This window comes from Taudactylus pleione, unplaced genomic scaffold, assembly GCF_031769625.1.
Source record: "Taudactylus pleione unplaced genomic scaffold, aTauple2 ptg000018l, whole genome shotgun sequence".
Lineage (NCBI taxonomy): Eukaryota > Metazoa > Chordata > Amphibia > Anura > Myobatrachidae > Taudactylus > Taudactylus pleione.
In genome coordinates, this window is record NW_028284420.1 from 9,532,282 (window position 1) to 9,560,000 (window position 27,719).

Below are 27,719 nucleotides of genomic sequence, written 5' to 3' on the forward strand. Positions count from 1 at the left end.
AGTGGTTTGAGTTTCTTATTTTTAGAACTAGTGTACACTGCAGAAATGATGTGTAGTATGTGAGTGGTAGTTGTGAAACACCATCTCTAGGTGTAGGAGCAAATGTATTAAAATGTGGGTGCAGTAATCACTGATCTGACAGATAAGGCTGCAGAAATTGGCATATCCTGTAATGTATGCTGCTCATGTGGTAACTAAGCTAATTTCAGAGCTCATTGCATTAGGAGAGCTGCCGAAAGCTTCTGCTGAGAGCTGTGAGAACTACATTCATTTAATGAAAAAACGCAAGCATATAACGTTGTGATCTAGATTGCCAATGTAAATGCACATATAATATTTTTATACTGTAAAGCAGTGATTCCCAACCTCTGTCCTCAAGCCTGGATATCACCAAAACCAGGACTGTTAGTGTGCCTTGTGCACAGATGGTTAAATCAAAATAACTGAGGTACTAATTAAGTCACCTGTGCTCCAGTATAGCTATCCTCAAAACCTGGACTGTTAAGCTGGCCACACACTAGACCAACTTACATCCAACCAGCCAACTTGTTGATTGGTTGGATTGAAAATCTGGTAACGTATGGGAGTAACTGATGATCAGCAATTTGCTCCTAAATGCCAGAAAACAGATGAAAATGGTCGTTCAGACAAGTTTTTGTTAAATGTTTGATCTAAACTATTTGTTCAAACAACAGTTTTGGTCCATTTTCCAGCATTTGGGAGTAAATTGCTGATTGGTTGGAGTGAAAATCTGGTAAGGTATACAATCAACTAGTTGGCTGGTTGGACAGATAGGGCAGAATTCAATTGATTACGCGGTCCGGATCTCCCGTCTAAAGTGAAAGGAGATCGCGGGCCGCTATTCAATTGCTGCCGTTTGTCGCACTGATCGCGCCCATAGAGGTCAGGTTTAGTCGCGTAAAGCAGCTAAACCCAACCAAAGTCCTGGGCGCGACCGCGAAAAGTGCTGTTTGGGTGCCCAAACAAGTCAATTTTCACACATTTCAGCTCTCATCCCCCCTGGGGCAGCGAATTGAAATGTAGCGCTGGTAGCTGATCGCGCCCGACAGAATTGAATAGCTCCGTCCGGCGCGATAGGGGCTGGAATCGATTGAATTCCACCCATAATCTTTAGATGTGTGGCCAGCTTTAGTATGCCTTGAGGACCGTGGTTGGGAACCCCTACTGTAAAGGCTCATTTACTTGTATCTGTTACTGAATCATTTACCCTGCATTGTAGTCAGAGGTCTCCCAAATAAAACCAATTGCATTTGAAGTAGAATCACTCCTGTGAAGCAAATGAACATGTACATGTTTCCTAATGTATAAAAAGACATCCTTGGCCTTATCTAGTACTTGTCACGTCTTGTGTATGGGACACTGCTCCGAACCGTATACATACATAACTGCATAGGAGTTGATGCACAGTTAATAGCATTGAATTACGCACAGAATCTTGCATATCTGCCTAGAACGGGTGCAAAAGATATGCCTCATAACATTTGAATACATGCGTTATTGCTGGTCTGAATAAAGTGCACTTATCTCTGACTGTACGTTGCAGAAGTGAGAACACCCCATGTTTACTTTTTGGGAAGCACTATACAAAAATACAGCACACTATCTGCCCCATAGCATTTATACATTTTCTTCCTCTAGCTCTCTCCAAAATTGGAGTGATGAGCAGTGGGGTAATGAAAAGCATATTACTATTTACAGATATAAATGGGACTTTGCAGCCCTTAAAGCTAGATGTAGGACTTGTACATTCCGAACTTTTTGAATGCTAATCTAGTTATAGATCTTTGGTTAGCAGATTAGATTCATCATAGAAAAATCATTTTATTCTCACCTTGATGTTATACAGATGTGGTGCGTAGATGTTGACATTTGTCAACTGCTATACGCGTTTCATATGTATGCTCTAAATGTATGCCCTGCTCTTAAGGCCCCCATACATCAGCAATTGATTGCAGCAATCGTGCAATTTGCAATCGATTGTGTCTAAAAATCTTTCCCATTTTTCAATCAATCGCTGATGTGTGGGGGCCTTTAGGCCCCAGCAGCTGTCAGAACACAGGTGATTCTGAGTTGATGACTGAGTAAATAATGGCGTCCTGTAAAGAGTCAGGATAATAAAAATGTTGGGCCATGTATATTATGCTAGGGTTGAATTTCAGTTTCAGTTCAGCTCTGAGACTGGGCACGGAAGTATCATCCATGAATACTTTACCCCAAGACCATATAAATCACATATATTGATTTAGAGTATCTGTAATTGCGTATACATCTACACTCTGCATATTAGTAGTTTGTCTATATTTTTCCATTTCCTTTCACCCTCAAACCTAAACTGTTTTCTTCAAAAGTGTAACTGTCAAATCACCCCTTTCAATCACTGTCCTCTGTATTTCTTCTATACAACTGTTTATATGCCTACATCAGTGAGTGAGGTTACATTGTGGAATGCTTATTTCAGTGTTCACCCTGCACCCATTCTAGTTACGCCCCTGTATGAAATGCAGTCCACACATGCAGTTTTGGTTATTGAGTGGATCCTTTTTGATGGCTTTTATGTCATATTTATTATTGCTAAAATATAATCGATAATTAGAAACTTGTAGAATTTAGGGGGTTGTCAAAATCACTGTCTACTGCCTTAGCAAATAGGTATTCACAAAGTGAAAAGCTGTACTCCTATATATTTCTCTGCATAACTTCCTCTACTGGCTATTATTACTAAATATTATTTTATATAAAGTGACCTCAAAGTCTGTTATGAATATTGCCTGCCTCCTCTGTGTGGGTGTTAGTGCAATTTGTGGTGGTTTGTACTTTTAGTTTACCAGCTGCAGTAAGGCTCGCTGTTACTGTTGGCATGCTTTTTGCTTTCAAATGTAACGTTTTTCACTATTAAATGTTTGTGTATTAAGTGTGTTCCTCATGTGATATATTGTATATGGGGATGATCAGCTCTTGTACAGTGTAGCCAAATTTATCCCTAGAACCAAATCTGCTGCCTGAACTGGATTGGTCTATGTGGACAGTATCACTGACCTTTTGACCTATGCAATTGGAAGGTTGTCCAGTTTTGTCAGTACAGCTTCAACCGCACCATGAGTCAATTCAATTGTCTGCATTCTTGTGCATCACCTATACTTGTTTCTGTAGGGCCTAGTATAAAAAGCAAATTGACAGATTGGATACTTTCCTATGGGGCATACAGACTGGACGATCGTTGACGATATCGTTGAACGATGTCCCGGATGATCGGTATCGATCATGCAGCAAACCTCGAACCCACCAACGATGCCCAATGACCCGCGATCTACGATTGCGGGTCCCTATAGTAACCTGGTCGATATAGACCAGGTTGGCCTGCATGCACGGGCAATGGACAATATCGTTCTCGTCCATACGTGCCCGAGCATCACAGGTCATTGGCCACCGAAAAATGCATAATATGATTGATATCGTTCATTTTAATTGTACGCACCATTAGAGTGGGTACAGACCTAGCAGATATATCTGCAGATCGATTGATCTGCAGATATATCTGTAGGTGATGGTCATTCATATGCACGGAACGACCATCATCTTCCAGTCAGCCGCGGGTCCCGCTGGCTGGGAGGCGGGTCCGCCCCCCTTCTCGCCGATGCATGTCTACGCCCATATACACTTGCTGATTGATATATCTGTCCATTGACTGTGCAGCACAGTCGACGCAATGTGTTTGAACAATATAGTTCAACAACATATCGCTGGTGCACACTGGCCGACGGGCACCAGATATATTGGCCGATCATTTGATCGACCAATATATGTCAGTGTGTACCCAGCTGCAAATGATGGTCGTTCATACACACTGAACGACCATCATCAGTCTCTGACCCCCCCCTCCCTGCGGCTTCTGCTGCATGGCCCGTACACACTGCCCGACGGACAGATAACTGCCATTGGCTGTGCAGCACAGTCGACGCGATATGTTTGTGAACGATGTCGTTCAGACATAACGCTGGTACACAGTGGCCGACTGTCACCCGATACTTTGGCCGATCAATTAATAAGCCAATATATCTGTCAGTGTGTACCCAGCTTAAGGGGCTCTATCCTTGTCCGGGCGTTTGGTGTGGGGTTTTGTTGCTTGTTTGTTTCAAGGAGTCCTTATCAGCCACTTTAATTAAACCGAACTCAATCTACTGTTTTAGAGGACATAGACCTAAGCCTGATCGAAGAAATCAGGTCTCCTAAGGGGCAATTCAAGTCTGCGTGATACTGAGTAGCCTCGGGAAGGAGTTCCTGAAGCTATTCAAATCCACGCCCTGTTAAGTCCGACTGCACGTGCGAGCAGAAATCCGACTGAAGTGCTGACCACAATTCTCTTTTCTGGGAACAGCCTCTCGGCTGGCACTTTAGTCTGAGAATGCTGGTTACCGTGATTAAAAAACCCAGTTTAAGGCAATATAATCAGTTCTCTCCGACTTAGGGCCGGATTCAATTAGAGGCGAAAAGTGCAGTTTGAAGATGTTTCCGCGGATTTGGACTTTCCGCCTGCTTTCAAAGTATCTCCATATTCAATTCCAGGACGATTTCGCCTAAGCCTAATGCATTGTAATAGGCAGAAAAGTATCTCCTATGAATAGCAGATGAAAAAAAAAATACAAAATCGTTATTTTGGGGTGCAAACATGGGGAAACGACTCGGAACTCTTGGGACAGCCCCCCAAAGGAAGTGTCCAAAAAAATTTACCTCAGAACACTCCAAAAAAGCCATTTTGTCATTTTTGGGGTTAAATGTAAAAAGTATGGGGACAAGTATAAAAACTAGTGAAATAGACTTCTTGGGGTGCTGTAAGGAGGGGCCAAGTGTTTTTGTGGTTACAGGTGCATGTATGAGGATGGTTTTTCACGTTTTTTAAAAGTTCACTTTAGAGACATAAAAATATGCTGGTACCTCAAATTTGACTGGCTACTTATTTCCACCAAAAAATACTGCTTTATGCCATTCAACACCACTTTTGCAAAGATGCTAATAAGAAGCAAATTAAGCTACTTAAGTACCCCAAACGCTTTTATTAGAGCTATTAGTACACATCTACATTGATTCCCTATGTAAATGTATCTTTTTTGGGGGGGGTACAGACTGATTTCCCCTATTCCGACAGTACCGCCTGTTCCGCATTCGCTGCTTTCCATTTTTGCCTGTTTAGGAATTGAATAGGGAGCAAAGCAGGAACGCGCACGTAAAGTTTTCGCCTCTGAAACAGACTGAGGCGGAAAGTCGGACAGGCGAAACTTTTCCGACTATTCGCCTCTAATCGAATACGGGCCTGTAGTGGTTGTACTTAACAGTGCATTGAATCGAATTGCTCCAGGAACGCCTTCCCGGGGCTGTTCTGCATTGCGCAGAATTGAATTGCACTGAAAGTTTGATTTTTGTCGATTTATCCCTGATTTCCGCCAATTTTTTTTTTTTTTTTTTCCACCCTATTTTATTATTTCAGTCGAAATAATAGGATAGTTTTCCCGAAAATGCATAGGCCTGCGACCTTATCGCAGCACCTATGTTTTCGCCTGTTTTCAGGTGCAAAAACGGCAATTATCGTGGATATTGTTTCGGGACACATCAGGTCCTGAAAAAAAAAACCTGATAATTGGATATCTTCCACCACCGTCCCCCCCCCCCCCCCCCCGCATCATCCAGAAGTTGACTCGTAATTTTAAAGTTTTGATAAACAAGCATACAAATGACCTTGGTGATGACGAAATGTGTCCTATGATTGTATAATTGGAGTGCTCTGCCATAAAAAAGGGTTACATTTTTATTTACGAAAGTCATTGGGCTCTGACCGTTATACTTCTAACGTTTTGGTTGTTTGTGGGGTTTTTTTTTGTTTTTGTTATTTTTTCTGTTAATTTTTTTGTTTTATCTGACCTCCGTGCTCCACCCCCGATCTCTTCCCTACATGTATATATAAACCCCTACATGTATATATAAACCCGTATCTACTATCTCTGTCTCTTACGAAGATCTCAGAGTGTAGACTTGTGGAGAGGGTTAATGTTTTGGCAGTTCTCATGTTCTGTTCCCCTGGTGCACAGATTGATACAGTTTTGCCAGTAAACTTGCCAAGATAGATGTTGCTGTGTGTGTCAGTGCCGGCTGCGTCCTCCCACTTACAGTGTGTCTCTTCCTCTGTTCCAGCTAGTCTCTAAACTGACTTTACTAATTGCCTGTGTTTCTGTATGAGAGGGAAATGACTACCTTATTAGGTGACTGGCCCCCACCACTTCCCCAATGGATATGGATTGGCACTATGTCACAGCTTAATGCTGAACCATCGGTAGGATGCTGATCGTGTTGTGCTGCCTCCAGGTTGTTTGAAATAAGTATCATCGCAGGCCTTCTTATAGTATTGATTTAACAAGTTGCTGTTTTATCTAAATAAAATAACATTTTAAATGGGAGTATTATATGACTAGCATAGTTTACAGCTGAATATTTTAATGAATGTGTATGCACAGAATAATCTAAACATAACAATTGTTAACTGCGTAGAGACCTTTTGTTAGTTGCTGATCAGTTCCCAAACAATCCTATTTCTGTGATCTTTTCGATCACATTGGATGAAAGCCTTCATGTGCCGGATAGAGAGGATTGTTACTGGTCATTGAATGAATTTAATTGCAATACCAAAAAAAAAAGTCTTTAACTCTGGAGAATCTACAGTACCAGCTTTTTGTCTAAAGCTGGGTACACACTGACCGATACATTGGCCGATCACCCGCGATATGTACATTAGCCGATGTACCTGCGATGTCGGTGAACGTCGGTATTCACCAACATATCGCATTGGCTGTGCTGCATTCTCCGGCGGTGACCGGGTCACCGCACGTTTCTCCACCCACGGGACACTGCGACCCGGGGTGAAGACTGCATGGCGCTTTTTGCCCTCCTGGAGGGTTGGGTGCTTTTTGCCCTCCAGAAGGAGGGCAGGGCGCCGCGCCCTGCTAAAACAGCCTAGCAGGAACGCTAAATATCTATCTTCATCAATTTGAGAAGTGCCTTAAATATCTAATCACTGAAAGATGCAGATCACCATCTTTTATTTTTATTAAATGTTTTGTCTTTCTGATTACTTCAGTTCCTGTCTACATGTCTTGACACCTACTTAGAGCCGTATTCAATTTGAGCGAACCCGCGATACTTTTCCGCCTGCAAAACAGGCGAAAACTCCGGGAGGCTGAAAAGTATCGTGCGCGCGCCACCGTATTCAATTTTAAAGTACGCGAAAACTGGACCCAGCGAAACTGAAGCAAGCGGAAAAAGTAAATCCGCGTGACACCCCCCAAAAGATTCTCTGACATGAGGGTTCCCAATGGTACCCCCCGATTTGGCTTGCTGAAGGTATTTGTTGCTTTTAAACGGGCTCAATAGCTGTTAATTTGTGTTTTTGCATAAGTGGTGCAGAATAGTATTCAGGGGGTTTTTTTTGCAGAAAATAACTTATCCGAGCAAATTTGGGGTACTTGAAAATGGGGGACAGCATATTTAAAAGTTGCTAAAGTTAAGTATAAAAAATTGTGAAAAATCCACCTTCCGCAAGCCCCTGCAATGAAAAAAAACACATGGGGCATACTTAGGGACCCCCCTGGAGTCTAGTTCGCTAGTTTTTAACTTTGTCCCCCACAATTTTTTTTCTGCCCCAAAATGGAAGTGATTTTTTTGGGGTGTTTTTTTTTTTTTTTTTTGACGCAGTTTACCTTTGGGGGACTGTCTTAAGGCTGCACGGGGGTTCCAACAATGTTGTATCCCAAAACCCCAATTCTGCACTTTTTTCCGCCTGCTATTCATAGGCGAAGAAACTTTCGCCTTTTACATTGCATTGACTTTCCGCCTAGGCGGAAAGCCTTTCAAATTGAATACGTGCCTTAGAGTCCTGTCCTCCCTACAACACAATCACTACCCTCCCACAGTATTGCTACTCTCCTCTGCTGAAATGTTGTGCTGCTTTTAAATGTTTATTATCAAATTAGCTACATGTGTTTTCTGTACCCACCCACTTTTTTTTTTTTTTCTGCTTGTAATGCTTGGCACTTAATTAAATGGAATTTTCCTCTAGGTTACTTGTAGTACAACTCTTTAGGCAGCTGTATCTGTACTCTTTGCATCTATTTGCTGATAGGGAAATCCCTCTTCTAAAGCAATGTTCTTCCAGTTTTGGTCTTTAGGGCTTGTCTAGTACAGCTCATAGTAGCTGAGAAAACATGGGAAGCATGTGGTTGGCAGTGGTGCCTCACTGAGCTGGGGTTGTTGGTCCAGACCAGGGACCTCCCATGTTTACATATGTTTTCTCTCTAATTTTAAAGTTTTAATTTAAATTGAATCTGCTGGTAGGTTATAGGGAATATAGATTGTAAGCAGTGACTGATGTGAATGATCTCTCTGTAAAGTGCTGCATAATATGTGGGTTAAAGATGGATAGATATATCTATCTCTGTTCATAAACTGTGTCCTTTGCCGATTCTTAAACTTACACATTACCACCAAAGAGCAATGTGCAAATGGTACTTCACAGTTGGAGTGACTGGTGTGGAGGTATCCTCATACATAGATCCGTGATCTGTCTGCTTTGGAGTCTGTTTTATGTGCAGTTACTTATGCTGGCCATACACTCTGCAATTATCGGGACGATCCGCCCGATATCGGCGGATCTCCGCGATAATTGCAGCGTGTATGCGGGCGACCGAGGGTTAAATATTGCTCGGTCGGGCGTGCTGGATTGTCCAGCATGCCCGTCCGATGCGATATTTACCCGGGAAACTGTCGGCCGCATCGGGCAGTGTATGCCCAGCGCGGCCGACAGACAGACATTTCCTGTGTTCCTTCCTACGGAAGGAACAGGGAAATGTCTCCTCCCCCGGGGGCGGAGCGCGGATGTCGGGCTATACACTGTGAGATTTCTCTCACAGTGTATGCCGGCGACAGCTGCGGCTGGCAGGCAGCCAGATAAAATGTCTGTCGGTCTGACAGACATTTTATCTGGCAGTGTATGCCCAGCATTAGCGATGCACTTCAGTAATAATGTGCACAAGTCCTAAAGCTTGTATTCATGTGGTACACGAACGCGTTTTAAATGATTTTGAGGAAATTCCTTTTATTTAAACTAACCTTGCAAGATATATCTAGATCCCTATCACTCTTGGTGCTCAGTCATTAAAGGTAACTGCTGTTGAAAGCATAATGGCAAAGTGGGTAACCGTCCTTCCTCAAAGCAAATGGATCGGGAGTTTGATTCCCGACCTCGGCCCTAATATGTATGAAGTTTGTATGTTGTTCTCATGTTTCATGGGTTTTCTCCAGGTACTCCGATCTCCTCCCACACTCCAAAAACATACTAGTAGGTTAACTGGCTGCTGATTAAAGTGTCTGTGTCTGTTAGAGACTTTAGACTGCAAGCTGTAATGGGACAGGGGATGTGATGTGTAATTGGTGATGTTAAAATAAATGATAATAGTTTATTTTACAGTGATTATTAATCTACTCCTTTAGTCTTTTGCAGATCGCCTTCCTGCTGTAAGGCATAATGGAAGATGCATTGTGTTTTGTTTGGCTAACATAAATTTATCTAAAGCTGTAAATTATTCCATTTATTACAGGGAGAAAAAGATAAAAGTTCAAGATATAAAGAATAACATAAAAGAGGCTATTGAGGTAAGCAGCCATGAACTGATGCTGTTTGTTCAAAATTATCATGCTATGTTTTCTTTATTAATTTATCCATTCATTCATTCCCTCTCTCCCAAGACCATAGTTACAGCAATGGGAAATCTGTCACCTCCAGTGGAGCTAGCAAATCCTGACAGCCAGTTCCGAATTGATTATATCTCAAATTTACCGAGTCACAAGGATTTCGACTTCCCATCGGTAAGTATAAGCCTCTTCATGTGTTCTAGCATACCAGACCTATCCTCTATTACACTGTAGGTCTGTATCTTTTCATATACATGTCGTAGTTTCACTCCATTGTTAAACATGCCCTGTATGGATTACAGGTACTTGGGTCCTTATAATACCCAAACCGAGAAGCTTGCAAATTTGAATGCCTGAAACAGTGTATAATACCTATAGGGCATTTGTCTTCCATAGGTATACACTATCATTATCCCACTGCAAGCTCACAAACTCTTTATATAGACCTGTTGTCTCTGTAGCAAAAGTGTCAAGGTTTGAAAACTTATTTGACAGGTACAGGATTCTGCTTTGTGTTGACTGTTGTGTCAGGGGAAATTCATTATGTGGAATACTAAAGGGGGGGTGCAGTCATCAGGTATGCAGTGTATAAGAGTGATCGCAGTGACCTCCACCTGCAATCTGTCCTAGGCATGCAGAGGGAATTTATAATGTCATGCTTCATCCACTAACTAGTCAAAGGTCTATGGTTTGAGATCTTGTATAGCGCCTTTGCAAGTCAAAAAGCAAAAAAAGTTTTCTCCCTTTCTGCTCTATCAAACAGTACTAGGCTATCCCACTTATCCTCCACAGGTGGTGGTTGGTTTGTCCAGCTCCCTGTGGGAATAAGGTGTAACTGTCAAAAAATAAATAAAAACGCAATATTGTGCATTATGGACGTAGGCGTGATTCATGAATTGTATTATCTAGTACATGGTTTGCTATGGATGAAAGCTATAGGTTTAGTGCCTGTACCTTAGAGCTGCTTATGACAAGGTATGGTGAAAAAAAAAAAAAACAACCTTACTAAGGCTAGTCGCCCTTTTCTAGGACTCTGGCCCTCGTAGGCCTGGACAAAAGATCTGTATTTGTGGTGCTGTGGTTGGCGAACCATTATGAAACCAGAGCTTGTAGGTGTGGAAATGGCTCACACTTGTCTCTGCAGCAGTTTTAAAATAATGGAGCAATAACTCCTTTGGGAATGGAGCTTTAACCCATATCACATTATGTACTATTAAGGTGCCTCTGGAACTGCCCTAACCACTTCTGGTAATATTTAAGCTGCTGCAAGCTTTGTTCTGTAGCAAGGGTCTCAAGTTCTGGCAGAAAGTATATGGTGCAACTCCATATCTGTATTATCTGATGTTTCTTATAATATTTGACTTGACTTTTTATATAGTCGTTTAATGCTATAGGGAAAGTTTACAGTTGCTATTTGTGATGCACTATGACTAAGCCCATTTCTTCTTCCTCCATTAGGGGGCACAGGGAGGACTCCGGGATATAGCCTGGAGAGGAGAGTCTCGGCACCAGACAGTTAACAAAATTACCCACAAGCCCAGGCTCCCTCCCCTCTATACCCTGCCCCCAGCCACTGGACCTCAGTTTTGAGTTTGGTGCGGGCTGGAGCTGGGCACCAGGTTATACGGGGCTGCTTTAGGTGGCCCTCCGCTGTTTACTTTATTTTATTTGACAATTGTTTATTCACAGTGGGCAGTGTAGGGCGTCCTATAAGACACCGACCCAGCGCCGGTTACTGCAGCACTGGCGACTTGGTCAGTGACTTCAGCCGCGGTCTCGCACACATCAGAAGTCGCTCGCTGGGCGATGTCGGGTAAGACTGCTCCCTGCATCCAGGAGACCTCCTGCAGTGAGGGCCCCCTGCTCCATTTCTATATGGAGCAGGGGCTGCTCTTTAGCAGCGGTGGCCATGTTCCCTGTGGGTTATACCAGACGGGGGAGGCTGACTCTTTCTTGTCCACCCCTCCTCCACCCCTGGGGGTGCGCTTTCCCTATGGCCAGTAAGCCCCAGGCAGATCCCTCACTTCTCTCCTCCCCCTCCAGGACGACGAGCGGCCATTTTAGCCATAGCCTACTTCAGCGTTGGAGAGAGAAGCAGGGCTCCTGTCCCCTCTGTTAGCCTGCTCCAAGCAGTTGCTCTACATTCCTTGCTCCTTCCTGCTACATTTGGCTGTGTGTTTGAGCTATTGCCCATATTTTTCATCAGGTGGTCTTAGTGTATATTTTCCTTATATCTGTGCCGCTGTGGCTGGTCACTGAGGAAACATCCCTTGATAAGGTGAGTACAGCTTACTTGTATAATACCTATATATTATACAAGTATATTTCTATATATACAGGTATATTACAGTATATAGTAACACTACAAAAGCCCCTTTTTAGCTTACACCTTACTGACTAGTTTGGTGTGTCGTGATTTATGCGACTAACAGCATGTCCAGAAATAAAATTGCTAAGGAGACTGGCGCTACAGCAATGCGCAAGTATAAACAGTGTCTTACTGTCATTTCTCCTCAGGATCTGGAGCATGATGGCATGTGTGTCAATTGCTTTGGGGCCCTACAACCGGTGACTTCACCTATGGCTTCTAGTCAAGAACCAGCTTCGGCGTCTGGTCTGACACAGGTAATGTCACAATTTGTAGACCGCATGTCAGTGCCAGTACCACCTGTCCCTGTGCCACAGCTTCCCATGGCAGAGCCACCCTGGATGCAAACTTTTACCCAGTCTATCCAGGGGTTAGCTCATGTGTCCATATCCTTTCAGCAGATGCTTGATAGGGATAGGACTCCTAGGCATAGGCCTGCTCCACGCGAAATTTCCACTCCGTTATCTGGCGGGGGTTCAGATTCAGAAGTTTCCTCAGATGGTGAGGCTAGCGCCTCCATTGCTTCAGACGTGGAGACATCTTCTGTCCCAGAGGAGACTATGTCCCCTGTAGATGTAGAAGCTCTTATTTGAGCAGTTAAATCTATTCTTTTAGTGGAGGATTCAAAGCAGCCTCCTAGATCCAAGGCACCTGTTTTTAAAAGGCAGAAAAAGACTGGCAGAATTTCCATCTTCTGCACAGCTAGAAGATCTGGCGGAGGCGTGGACACCCTAGTACACTATCAAGTTTCTAAGCATATTGCTACCTTTTTACCCTCTCTTAGCTTCGGATAGGACTAAGTGGTCTCCTCTCTGGTGGATCTCCACATTACTCGACTTATTAGGTCACCCCTCCTACTTATCCCAAATACAGCATCTCTTAAAGATCCTACAGATGGGAAATTCCAGCCCTGGCATCGGCTTGGGAAGCTAATGCTGTGGACCGCTGGGTAGACTCTTTGTAGGAATTTCTTACCTCGGGCGCACACAGCCTTGGCTTGGTTACTATGGTTGTACATGTTAGGGAAGTGGCTTCTTATCTCTTCGAAGAAGCTATAGATTCTCTGATTTTAACATCTAATGTTTCTGCTTCTGCAGTTGCTGCCAGAAGAGCACTCTGGCTGCGCACCTGGAAAGCAGACTCACAATCTAAGAAGGCCCTTACCTTTTTGGGTGACGTTCTGTTTGGTCCCAAATTAGACAAGATCTTGACTATGTTGGCAGCCTCCAAATCTGCTTTCTTACAGTCTGTCACCACTACGAGACCTAGAACTTCAGCATCTCATTCCGTTCGCCCTCAGGGTAAGGCCAGAGGTCAGAAGTTTCCAAGAACACAGGGTTTTGTTTCCATAAGCTCCAAGCTCAGAGGCAAGCAAGCCTGCCGCATGATGGTGCAGGCCTCCTCCCGGGGGACCTCCTGAGTGAGAGGCCGGGTTCTTTTGCTTTTCGGCAGTGTGGATGCAGACCACAGCAGACGCTTGTGTCAGGGGCATTGTGTCTCAGGGCTACGCCCTCACTTTTCCAGGTTCTTTTCCACCGGTCTTCCTACTCAACCACAAAAGGCAAAAGCTCTCGAGGAGTCTTATTCCCCTCAGAAGTTGTTATTCCTGTATCCCCCCCCCCAATATTTACGCCAATATATTTCTGGTTCAGAAGCCGGACGGCTCCTTTCTGCCCATTCTCAATTTGAAACTCCTCAATAAATTGTTTTGGATTCCCAAATTCTGCATGGAGTCCCTTCGGTCCACCATCCTAGCATTGGAACCAGGGTATTTTATGGCATCGTTGGATTTACAGGATGCTTATTTGCATATCCCTATATGATGAGTCAATTAACAACAGTCTTTCAGGTTTGCTATCCAAACCAACCACTACCAATTTCAGGCGTTGCCCTTTAGTCTGTCCACAGCCCCTTGTGTGTTCAAGAAGGTCATGGAGCATCTACACCGCATGGGCTGCAGAATTTTATCATATCTGGACGACTTGCTGCTGTTCTCATCTGACGTTGGAGCTTCTTGAATGAAACGGGTGGGTAATCATTTGGAAGTAGTCAACGCTATCTCCGTCCCAGGAGATGCTCCACCTGGGAGCTTTTGTTATATTCCAGAACTCAGAGTCTTCCTCCCTCCGGACAAGATCTGGTCTTTACAATCCAGAATTTGCACCTTTCTCAGTCAGTGGCGAGTGTCCATTAACTCGTGCATGTAAATTCTGGGGTTGTTAGTTTCAACATTCGACATAGTGGAGTATGGTCAATTTTAGTCCCGGCATCTCCAGAAAATCCTTATGAGGTATTGGATCAAGTCACCCCCAAACCTCAAGGCTCAGACTCTAATTTTTCCCCAGGATGTACGTCTCTCCCTACTATGGTGGCTGCAGCGTTCTCATCTGGACAAGGGACGCCACTTTTTGGATCGAGGACTGGGCCCTAATCACCACTGATGCAAGCTTTCGTGGGGTGGGGGGCTGTAACTTGTCAAACTTTCAGGGCCGTTGGATGCGTCAGTGGAGCCAGCATTCCATCAACATCCTGGAACCTCATGGCATGTACAGGGCTCTGTCTCAGACACAGCACCTCCTTCGGGGACGTCCATTGACGATGGTCGGACAACGCAACTGCGGTGGCCTACATAAATCACCAAAAAGTCATTCACAGTCAAGGAGCCATGCAAGAAGTCTGCAGAATTCTTCGCTGGGCAGTGCGTCGTCTTCCAGCACTGTCTGCAGTCTTCATCCCGACTGTTCAAAATTGGGAAGCGGACTTCCTAAGTCGTTAAGACGTCCATGCAGGCAAGTAGCCGTTACATCCGGACGTCTTCCAGCTATTAGTCCGTCGCTGGGGCCTACCAGACATCGACATGATGGCGTCTTGCAACAATCATCAGCTTCTGAGATATTGCTCATGCACCAGGGACCCGGAAGCTTTCCAGGTGGATGCACTAGCGGTCCCTTGGACCTTCCCTCTGATTTATATTTTCCCTCTGATCTCAATGATTCCTCAGGTCCATCGCAAGTTTAAACTGAAAGGAGGCACTCTGATCCTGGTGGCTCCAGATTGTCACCAGAGGGCGTGGTATGCAGGTCTGCTGAGCCTCTCCGTAGACCTTCCGCTGCGGACGGATTTTCTGTCTCAGGGCCCCTGCTTCCACCTGGATCTAGCTCATTTCACTTTTAATGGGGTGGCTCTTGAGACGTCCATCCTAAGCGCAAAATGATTCTCCAGGAGTGTTGTTCGGACCATACTGCAAGCTAGGAACCTGCCCTTTGGTACGTGTTTTTCATAGGGCTTGGCGTACCTATTTTTCTAGGGGTTTGAATCCCAGGTCTTTCCGTCTTTCACGTATACTTTCCTTTCTGAAGACAGGTCTGGATTTGGGCCTTCGGCTTTCATCCTTGAAGGTCCAAGTTTCCTCTAGGTCTGTCCTTTTTCAACGGCCGATAGCTTTGCTACCGGAAGTGCGAACTTTCTTCCAGGGGGTTCTCCATGTTCAGCCAGCTTGTTTCTCCTGTGGCTTCCTGGGAACTTTACTTAGTTCTCCAAGCTCTCCAGTTGGCTCCATTTGAACCATTCCAGATTGTGGAATGCGTCGGCTCACATGTAAGACGGTGTTTCCATTAGCCATTGTGTCTACCCGGAGGGTGTCTGATTTTAGCGCCATTTCGTGTTGCTCCCCATTTGTTGTGTTTCACTTAGACAGAACTGTCTTGAGGACTTGCCTGGGCTACATTCCCAAGGTAGTATCCCGCTTCCATATTAATCAAGAAATAGTAGTTCTTGCATTCCAGGCTACGGATCCATCTAAGCCGGAGGTTTTGTTGGATGTGGTGAGGGCTCTCTGGCTTTATGTCAAGAGGACCAGGGAGATTCGCAAGTCATACTCTCTTATATGATGTCCGTAATGGGGTCTGGCCGGCTACCAAGCAGACCTTGGCCCGGTTGTACTGTGCTCACTGCAGCTCAGGAGTGTCCCCGCCCATAGGGGACAGCTTTAGGACGTCTCAGAGTCATCCCTGTGCCCCCTAGTGGAGGAAGAAGAAAAGAGACTTATGGCTTACCTGTTAAGTCTTTTTTTTTTTTTTTTTTTCGACTCCATAGGGACCACAGGGCGCCCACCCTGACACAACTGTCTGCTGGGGGGCGTTTCCTTAGTGACCTGTCCGGCTGTACTGTTCCATGGCATGTATGGTTCTGTGTGTATACCGGCCTTCCTTCAACTTCTTCTCTGCCTCGCTCCTGCCGTGGGCTTGCAAGCTAAAATGAGGTCCAGTAGCTGGGGTATATAGGAGAGGGAGCCTGGGCTTGTGGGTAATTTTATTAACTGTTTGGTGCCCAGACTGTCCTCTCCAGGCTATACCCCGGAGTCATCCCTGTGCCCATAATGGAGTCGAAGAAAAAGACTTAACAGGTAAGACGTAATTCTCCTTTTCTTCTCTTTTCGTTGAACCTTGTATAGTTTGCATGGTCTCTGGTATGCGTTATCATGGGTTTGTTTTCTACACACCGCAGAGCAATCTTCTAATCTTGGAACATGCACCTTGTCACTTGACTTGCTTTAACAGTTCCACAATGTACCCTAAGCTGTTCTTTCAGCTTGAGATTGTGGATTTACATTCTGGCCTCCTATGTAAAAAAAAAAATCCTCACCCGGGCAACGTAAAGTTAATAATCAAGCCTAGCTGGGTAGCCAAGGCATGAGTGTGTAAGAATATATAATGCAGATACTTCCGTGTGTACAGTAACCCTGTCATATCTTTGCCCTTTGTATGTGTATTTGAGGTGCTAGGTTTTGGCACCATTTAGCTGAAGGGATGTATTCAGTTTCATATCATACAAAAGTATTTGCCCCTTGTGTGTGCAGTATTAGGTATATGTAACATGCTATAATTTGCTCCTGGTTTGTAGTTTTCCAGATTATTCTTGTTTGATTGTTTCCACTTGTGTCAAGGCTTCAGAAATGAAACCATAAACTTTGACTGTTTTAAGTACTATTTTCTATCAAACATTTGTATAACCTTTTCTTAGTGGAATTGTCCATGCCTGCTAAAGGACACTGGAAGCTCAAAATAAAGAGCACGTGGAACATATTTGAAAGTCTTTAAATCTTGTAATTCTGTGTGGAAATACCTGTGCATATCTGAAATTCAATGCTTTTTCATTTTTGTACAGACTTGTATTTTGGGTTTAGACACTTTTTTTTTTTTTTTTTTTATTGTTGTGCTGTAGCACTCCATTCCCAGCAGGTTTGGCCAACACACAGCAGCATGTGGTTTCTCCAGGTTGCCTATCTTTTGCTATATACAATAATAAATACAACCACCTTTTGGTAAGTGGTTAACTATTGCTTCTACTGCAAGTTCAGCTACTCCTAATTACTGTGTATGTTCTGGTCCCTAAACAATTACACTTGATAATGAGTGCAAACTGCCCTATGCCGCAATACTCCCTCTGTGCCGTAAAACTCCCTCTGCTCCACAAATAAACACTTGGTTAATGTGAGCTAATTAAAACCTGAAGAGACTCTTCACAATTTTCTACATAACCTATATGATCTCCAGTGAGGTAGAAACACATTAACCAGCTCATCATGTCGAAAATATCAAATGATTGTAGCTTTTTGCAATCCTGTCCCCATCTTTCTCTACCAGTACCATTTTAAAGTGGCAAATGGATTTGTTTTGCCATTTGTTTGTATTATAGAATGGATCAGCACCACAATGGGTGGTAGTGACACTTGAGGCTCTCTTCATGGCTTCAAAAAAAACAAACAACTAGCTGTGGTTGTTTTTTATTTTATTTTATCTGAACTAGAATTGCGTTCTTTGGCCTGTAATACTGAATGTAAAATGGATAGTAGCAGATAAGCCTACTGTAGTATTTATAGCAGGCTCCCTGCATCCACTTTACCCCGGAGTCTTGTCTGCGGTCTAGGGCCTAAGGATATGCAGCCATTTTCTCCCAAGTTATGGCTACAACTTATACAACCATCATAATTCTGTATACGCTCCTTCCAAGGGATCAAATAGCCTCATCAATCTCAGACATTGGTTCTTTCACTCCCTCCCTTCTTAAAGTAATAAATAGCACTAACCACACTAAGCTGCAGGTATCTGCAAAGCCTGTCCCTTCACTTTCCTGTCCTTTTTTTGATCCTGCTCCTTAAAACCAGTTTTATGGATATTGTACATGACCTATTTTTGTAAAATTGTTTTGTTCTTAAATGAAGGGATCTGCATACCTAGAACTATTACCACATTCCTTGATTTTTAAAGCCATGGAAAAACTTATTTCCCTTTTAGAAAGACTATATGCATAGAAGGCAACAAAATCTATAGATGTAAGTTGCGCTCTCATAAATTAAGTGTTCACTATGATTTGCAGATTAATTTACTTGCACAAAACTTTTTTGCCCTGCTCAGTCCAATCAATCCGAGCTTCGCAGATAGTAGGAGCCATGTGTATTTTCACTCACTTTCCATTCCCTTTTTAGGGCTAGTGATTATTTCCTTAACCTGTTTTTCCCATGAAGAGTATTGGCAAATTGATTTGAGCAGCTTCCACTTTGATATGTTTACTGTTTCAGGATCCTGTCAGCTCCTCTACAGCAGCTTGGTGCAAGATTTTTTTTTCTGTGACTTGCTTTACTAAAATCGTCACTGCTCAGCTCCCTTTTGTCACAGATGAATGGTTCATACACCTAATCCTTCCTTGACCAATGCTGTACAGAATAGCAAAACCCCCATCAAGATCCGTCCAGTGGTTCAAGAGAAGAGACAGATCCCTAAAAATAATTTGAGGATAGATGGCAACCTTCATGGGAAAAACTGTTCTTGCAGTGTAGGGGACCACCAGTTATCATAGAAGCTGTGAAGTTGGCTTACCATGTATTTGCAAATGCATGCAACAAATATCTTTGAATTTCTATTACCATATGGTTTTCAAATATTGTTGCAGGTACAATTTAGTGTACTTGGGGATCCTTGCCCAAAGGGGGGGGGAGTCTGGGTTCTTGTAGTCTACAAAATGCGCCCCTTTCCAGTTTTTATGCTTGCAAAACCTCAGTCCAATGCTCAAGAATTTTGCAGCTTCTGGTCCAGGTGGACACTCCAATCCTCATGATAGGTTATTTTCAACTGGTAGACCATCCCAGATAAGGTAAAATGTACTTCTCTTTAACACTGTTGCTCATTTTTGGAACATCTTCCCCTGTTAAAATAAACCTCACCAATTCCCCTCCTCTTGAAAGCTTCTAAATCCACTAGAGCAGACATGCATTTTTCATTCTACTGTCCATAGAACATTCTCTAGAAGGGCTAGATTCTAGTGCAGAGGTTCCCAAACACTCTCCTTAAGGCATCCCAGCTACTCAGGTTTTAGAGAGTTCCCTGGTTGAGCAAAGGTGGTTAAATCAAATTTACTGAGGTACTAAGTAGTCACCTGTGGTCAAGCATGGATATTCTTAAAACCTGGACTGTTAGGGTGTCTTGGGGACTGAGTTTGGGAGCCTCGGTCCTAGTGTCTTCTTTACGAATTTCCCTCTCTTCCAAATTGAATATAGGAAATATACTCCTGTTAGGCCGTGCCTTCCTCTAATTGCATATTGAGTTTGTAGGGAAGCAAATATGAGTAGTCATAGGGAGGAAGTTCAAGTTTTTCTGAAGTCTTGTCAGTCCTATCTAAATGTTAAGTGTATATAGGGCCTGATTCAGGGATGGATGCAATGCCGATGTTTATGCAGTGGAACGATTATTTGTGATCTGCGCATGTGGTTAGACACCTTTATGCTAGCAGCCTCCTGAGGTGGCGAGCAGAAATGTGCGATAAGTCTGCTGTTTGGGCTCCCAAAGCAGGACCTTAGCTGGGGTTAGCTTCTATACGTGGCTACACCCTGTGTTTTTGGGCTTGCATACCTGGCACGGGCACCTAAACGGAGCAATAATTGAATTGCACTATTGAGCGCCCATTGCATTTCTCCGTCGACTGCCAGTGCTGGGCGCCCTATGTTGCTTCGTTCAGGCATTTCTGCTCCCCCTCTCCTGAGATGGTGAGCAGAAGTGTGCGAAAAATTGTGTTTTGGGTTCCCTAACCAGGACATTAGATGGATTTAGCTGTTTTATGTGGCTAAACACTGTCTAATTGGGCACAACAAGCGGGTGCCCAAAAACAATTGAATTCCAATATTCCATGCCCATTAATTAGCGTGCCTTTAAAAAACAATTGAAATGCCCCCTATAAGTCCATATTTTTAAAATGTAATCCCAAATTCCATGTTTAGGCTAACCTACCGTATATACTCGAGTATAAGCCGAGTTTTTCAGCACATTTTTTGTGCTGAAAAAGTACCCCCTCAGCTTATACTCGAGTGAAGTGTGTAGCGCTGACCGGACGGAGTTCGGTCAGCGCTACAGAGCACAAACACACAGCCGCCCTCCCTGGCATCTGTGTGTGTGTGTTGTAATCAGCAGCCGCTGAGAGTCTGTCAGACTCTCATCGGCTGCTGCTGCTCCCACTGCGGGAGCCATCTTCCGGCCCCCGCAGTGGGTAATGGGAGAGACGTCATGAGTAATGACGTCTCTCCCATGCAAAGCGGCCGGAGGAGCTGTTAGCGGCGGGACCAGGAGCGGGGGTTTCATGGAAGTGTTTATTTTTTTATTATTATTACGTCTCTCTACTGGGGCACTACCAGGGGGCGATTACTACAGGGCGCACTACCAGGGGCGATTACTACAGGGCGCACTACCAGGGGCGATTACTACAGGGCGCACTACCAGGGGGCGATTACTACAGGGGGCACTACCGGGGGGGATTACTACAGGGGGCACTAAAAGGGGGGGATTACCAGGGGGGGAATACTACTGGGGGCACTGAAAGTGGGGATTACCACTGGGGGCACTACCAGGGGGGATTACTACTGGAGGCACTACCAGGGGGGATTACTACTGGGGGGCACTACCAGCTGCTGCATTTCCCACCCTAGGCTTATACTCGAGTCAATAAGTTTTCCCAGTTTTTTTGTGGTAAAAGTAGGTACCTCTGCTTATATTCGGGTCGACTTATACTCGAGTATATACGGTACTCCTTTTCAGAGACAAAGCAGGTATTTAATCAATAACTGAATAAATTCATTGCCAACAATATGCTTATACAGTAACAAGGGTGTTCGACAGGGTTGGGATACCGACACTTGTCAGTAGGTATCCTAACACTCCCTGTCTCCATATCCTTATCCCTCCTTCCCCGGTGTCTGATCCTAAACTAGTGCCTTAATCTAATCTCCCCCGCTGCGCACCCTAAACTTAACCCTACCTTTCCCTAGTGACTAACCATAACCCTCCTACCTAGTGCCTAACCCTAATCCTCCCAACCCCCCCCCCCAACCCCAACCCCACTACTTGCCTACGTCGGGATGCCAGTGCCGGTATTCTGAAAGGCGTCTGTATTCTGGTGCCGGTATCCCCTGTGTTTGTCATAGCCCATTTAGACTTGTATAATTAGCTACAGTTAGAAGTGTGTATCTCCCTAACGTATAATACAACAGACTCCTGGGTTTTATCTGTCCAAAGAATGCTGTTCCTGAACTTTTTTATTCAATTCACCTCTCTGTTTGGTCCAACAGTTGCCAGTTAAGTTTGAGGGTGCAAGATGAAATCATTTAGTCTGACCAAACAATGCGGTGAATTGAATAGCTCCGAGAGCTCCCTCCCGGGACTATTCAGCATCGCATTGAATTGAGCCCATTGTGTCAATGTTTGAATATACATGGACCTAACTATCTGTGAATGATGTCAATTGGCTGTGCAGCACAGCAGATGCTATATATCTAAAAGAGATATCATGCATATCTACCTGTGTATTCGGGCGGCCAACTGACTGACCGTTATGCAGGCTGTAGTCATAATGTCATTAGTCATTATTAGTTATGTCATTAACATCACAACTGGGTGGACCCAGTTGTGATGTCTGGTCAGGCACATCGGGCGGCCGATTGGTAAGTGTGTGCACTTTCCAAATAAGTTGGTGGGATGGTCTTGGCCGGCCGGCCGCTGCATCGGTCCGGTGTGTACCCCGCATTAGATTTTTCCAGGATTAAGACCTTTTGACTCGGTTGTAAGGTATGCAAACACTTAGGGCCTGATTCAGAGCCGCTCGCTCTGACAGAGCGCTCGCTCTGAATCAGGGCCGGGCTTTTTTTTCTTTTTTGGATCGGCCTCTTGGCCGCTCGCATAGCTGTGGGTGACCACCCACAGCTATTGCGAGCGGCCATGATGATGGTCGCGATGGTCAAGACCATCGCGACCATCGGGCTTGCGACGAGACCCTTGTGGCCGCAAGCCCCAGAGAGATTTCGGCTCTGAACAGAGCCGGAATCTCTCCACTGAGATCACTCGTGGAAATGCCCAAATGGAACGCCTCCATTTGGGCAGCCACCCCCCGGCCCGCCCACCAAAGTGGGCTAGCTGTCACTCAACATCGACAGGTCTCCCCCTTTGGTGCGAGACCCGGAGCCTTAAGGTAAAAAAAATAAAAATGTATACTTTATCCTCCTATGTGACCCATTAAGGCAGAGGTTCCCAAACGCGGCCCTCAAGGCTCCCCAATAGTTCAGGTGTTAGAGATATCCATGGTTGAGCGCAGGTGACTTAATTTGTACCTCAGTCAATTTGATTTAACCACCGGTGTTCAATCATGGATATCCCTAAAACCTAAACTGTTGTGGAGCCATGAGGACAACGTTTGGGAACCTCTGGATTAGGTGGTTTAGCAGCCCACGGTAAGCCTGAGGAACACTTAATGCAGTTTTCTGTTCGCAGCTCCAGAGGATGCGACTAGAAATCCACAGTAAGTGCTGCCTCTGGCCTAGTCGTGGGCTTACCACAGGCAGCTAATAAAATAGCTCTGAGCACTCTACCTTGGAGCTGAAACCGCACTGTACCGCCCATAGCTAATAGAATTCCTCCCTAAGAGTGATGCAAATGTTTTGCTTTAATTGTTTTTATTAGCAGACTTGTGTCTTAATTGGTGAAATCCCTACATCTACTTGTAATAAAACTTGGTCCACAACATAAACCTGTTTGTGAAAGATATCTACACACTTTGAAAAAGAAAAAAAAATTCCTAAGGAGAGCTTCACGAAGAAATGTCAAGAGAAAGCCATCCACCTACGCTTCTCACATCTCATACCAGTCTAACCAGTGCTGCAAGGTGCCAGACTGAAAACCATTTTTAAGAAAGCATTCTTCTAGTGAAACCTCTGTCCCCTCCCATTACACAGGTTGTTTTTGTCTTCTATTAATCTGAACTGGACTATTGAGCACGTAAACCTTTCCTTCCTCATTGTCCATAGTATTGGTACAGTACAATATGCTCCAGCCTTCATATATTTATTGGTTATAAGAATTTATGCAGGAACTTGTCCCTAATGTGAGTTATTTAGCGAAAGTGGGTACATGCTATTTTCCATTTACACAGTTGTAATCTCCACAGATCAAAGTTTGGGAATATACTGTAAATGAGTATCATAGTTGATTCAGCAAGACCCACCTCAACACCTATGGGTAGTTAAGAGCCCCCTTTACACCCATATCTCATGGTAGGAAATCTACCCATGGAAGTACTCGCTGTAGTAGTAACAACCGTACACTTTGCAGAGTCCTAATGGGTAATCTTAAAATTGTTCAGGGGCTTCAACATTATGAAAGTGATACTATTGTGAAAGTGTTTAGTGCTTTTAAGCTTCTATCCTGCTTTGAGTGTTACAAATATAAAATGACACATTAATAACTTTCTTGCAGACATTTACCCCTTTTACACTGGCCAAATAACAGGGGTTATTGCTGCATCAGCACGGGTCGTAGGTCCCCGAAAAATAACTAGTGTCCAGTTACCCGGCAGTCGAAACTGGGTAGCGAGCAGGGTTAAACCCACGTTATGGGGCGGTGTAGATGGGTGACCAGTGTCTCGTTTATAGCGTAGGAACAGCTGGCGATTGGAGGTGATGTAATCTCCAAACACCAGCAGAGGATAAAGACCCGGCACTAAACCAGGTCCAGCCTGCGATGTAGATGGGTTTCAAGTGCTGTGACAAAGCTTGAAACCTGTGTTGAGTGACCCAGGCTGGACTCAGGAATTTGGTGTAAAAGGGGTGTTGGTGACCTAGAATCTGAGTGCTGGTGCACAGTTTCTTAAAGGGATTTGCAGAGCCACAGTCAGCTCTCAATCTAGATTCATTTATGCAGCTGGTACTGTTTATTCCTCAGGCTTGCTCTATCTGCTTAATCATATGAAATGCTCATCCAGTTTCAAAGAGGATGCATTGACATAAAAGGGGTTGGGTAGTGGGCTAGTGGTGAATATATGCTTGTCATTTGGTCAGAAGTGTTTGCAGCATCAAGTTTGTCAAAAGAAAAACCCTGCATATTGTTTCTAGAGTCTTTTAAATGGTTTATTTCTTATGTTGCCTGATCTATAGCTTTTATATGTCATTTTTTTTGTTTTTGGAGGGGTGGGATTCAATAGTTTTTTGGGCTGTGATTAATGTGCTCACAACCGAGCAATTCAATTGTTTTGGGGGTTCATTAGCAAGCTTGTCACACACAAATCCCGGGTTTAGCCACAGAAAGTGGCTAAAACAGTCTAAAGTCCTGGGTAGGGAGCCCAAACCACTGACTTTTCTCACATGTCTGCTGGCCACCACAGGGGGCTGTGAGCAGAAATGTTGGCGCCGGCAGCTCTAGTGCATGAACAGGGCAACAATTGAATTGCTCCAGTTTTCAAGAACTGTTGTTGGAGGAACCTTAACAAATTAGCGCTTGGATAACTGCACGTTAATCGGCTAGATAAAGGAAAACTTACTGGTCTTACTGGGTATTAAAACTGGTATGAATACTTCCTGGAGGTAGTCACCGATTAGACCTAGTCATTTATCCTTGTGGGAATGCATGAAATGACAGTCTGCTAAATGTCTTCTAGGAGTTCTACGAGCATACAAAAGCACTCTGGCAAGACGAGGGTGTGAAGGCCTGCTACGAGAGATCGAATGAATATCAACTCATTGACTGCGCACAGTAGTAAGTAACCTCTTTGTCGCCATTTATTTGGCATCGGCAATTGTATGGGGTTTGGGGTGTGTATAGACAAGAATGGGCATTACCAGTATTGTATCAAAATTTCCTATTTTCATTGTACATGCCAATGTTAATCAGTTTGAGGGTGCAATTATCTGAAGTTGGTACAATAAATGCAGCTCATTTCCTTTACAAAAGTCTTAAGTGCTTGGTGTGGGCAAAATAAGCGTTCTTAATTTTCTATGTGCTATAATGGCACATGTTCCACAATGAATACTCCTGTAATCGTGTGTGTGTGTGTGTGTGCGCGCGCGCGCTCGATCACTTGTTTGCTCATATGTGGCAAACTTGAAATTTTGGGTTATTTTATTTTTAAAACCAACGCGTGCTCCCACTTCTCTACTTTTATATTTAGAGTAGGTGTTGAAGGAAGTTATACTATGTGTTTTAACCTATGAGGATGTGATGTTGCATTGCTGGTCACCTCTTGATATCTTTATGCTTTTTGTTTCTTTTCATGCTATATGCCTTCCTTGCATTTAATACAAGTGGCTCTTTTAGAATGGCAGCAGAACTTAAGTAGGGGGCTATAGTAGGAGGTAGATGTAGTGAACACAATTGTGTGCATTGTTTTAGGATACTGGTCTATTAGCAATGGCTGTCTTACTGCCTCCGCGCATAGCTGATACATTCCAGTAGTCCCACATGTCACTGCCACAATGTATTTCCCAGTTATAGCCCATGTCCTAACATTCTGGAATTTTGGATAATTAGTCTTTAACTACATTTAATAAGTACATGGCTTTCACCGTAAGGATATATTTGCAGTCTAACACTGCAAATGTGGAGACATAACACAAATTAAATTTATGAATTGGACTAGCTGTTAAATATGTACAAATAAGGTTTCATGGTGTGTATAGATTCTGCAGTGTCCTTTTGACTGCGGTAGTATGCCAGCATTCATGTGTCCTGCAGTGTTGTAGTTTGAAGTGACCGTACATAGCAGAGGACTGTATAGTTTTAATGCTGGATACAGAACAGGCAAGTGCCTCCGATATGTGGATAAGACGTGCAAGCTTGTGTAATGCTTGGTTCTAGTGTCTGCAGTTGGTATTTGGGTGGTTCTTTTACTGACTGCCCTACATGATGTCATGACAGCTGATCACTGCCAGACAATGCTATTGGCTGCTGTCATATAACATTTTCTTCCTCCTCCTAGCAGGGCCCCAGCTAGGGAGGCTTCCTACCCCTGCAGGCTGAGGACTTTATAATGAAACAGATGGAATTCTGTGTGTGCGCATCTGAAAGATTTACTGTGGTGCTTATTTCTGCACATCACTATTAAACTCATAGACCTAGCGAAGTGCCTCTGCTTCAGATTAGACTCTAGTGACGCTGCAATGCCTTTCATAGCCTGTTCATAAGAGGCTCTTTGCTTCTTAACAGGTTTTGAAACCTAAAAGAATTAAGGATAGCAAATATCAGCATTTCTCTTGCCAATTATAGATAGGGGAGGCGATCACTTCTGGTGTTGGTCTCTATGATGTGTAAATCAGCAGTTAAGGCATTTATGGATATTTTTTATTTTGGTGCTATTCAAATTAATGGGGTTATTTACAAAGACTCTATTGTCTACAAAACCTCCACATGTCTAAACTAGACTACATTTATTTGTGATACATGTGGTTCCTGATGCTGCAACATGTTTTAGCCTGGTCATTTCGTTAGATGGTAGTAAACATCGAGCCATATCTGGGCTGAGCCACAATATTCTTTTTATGTGTGGGCACGTAGCTCAGTGAGTGGATTTCTGCCCGTTATATGTAGACTGTAAATATCTGCACGCCACAATCGAGTGCGCCGGAGCATATTTAGATGCTTTGTTTAGATGCCTACATGTGTGCTTATTGTTGGTGTCAATAGGCAAATCTACGTTTCAGTGTCTGGCTTAATATGTACATTTTGCTCTGAAACCCAGGTGATGTGGTGGAGGGTGTTTGTATTCACTAAGGTGTGTTTAATAAACGTGTTCTTTTGGGGAGATGAGGGGAGGGTTGGGTTTGGCCTTGCACACTTGTCTGCTTACTACGGAATCGCTGTCTGAACACTGTGTGCAGACGAGTGGACTTGACTTGAATTGAGCTCTGAGATGTCAGCAACACTGTAAACTCCATTTTTGCAGTATTGTCGATGCCCTTTAAATCATGCCTGCTGTTTTATCAGCAAATACACCTAAATCTGAAGGCATGAGTAGGGGGGTGGGGGGTTAAACAAAGCATATGGGACATGAGAACCATTTAACCACTGTAGTGTATTCCTAGATTGTGCGACTGGCTAATTGATGCAAGCTTTCCATCCTCTGAGAGGGGGCCCCTCCTTCAGACCAGCTTGTGTAAACTGGGAGCAGCAGAGCTATTTTTAGCCTGGCTGCAGCAGTATGGGGAGTGGTGGAGGCCGGGCCTGGCTTATGTAGGAGGGCAAATGAAAGGGTGGATCCTGTGCTGGCTGCCGGAGGTTCTGCTTTTTCCTGTTGA

General features: G+C 44.0%; 1 protein-coding gene across 2 annotated transcripts in view; it reads left to right on the forward strand.

Annotated features, from left to right (window-relative positions):
* Positions 1 to 27,719, forward strand: part of GNAS (GNAS complex locus) — a 250,293-nt gene that overhangs the window by 185,892 nt on the left and 36,682 nt on the right. For both annotated transcript variants that reach the window (XM_088442481.1, XM_088442489.1), the window contains exons 3-5: positions 9,660 to 9,714; positions 9,808 to 9,927; positions 25,088 to 25,185. In XM_088442481.1, coding sequence (XP_088298607.1) covers positions 9,660 to 9,714; positions 9,808 to 9,927; positions 25,088 to 25,185 — 273 coding nt within the window. The remainder of the gene's footprint in view (positions 1 to 9,659; positions 9,715 to 9,807; positions 9,928 to 25,087; positions 25,186 to 27,719) is intronic.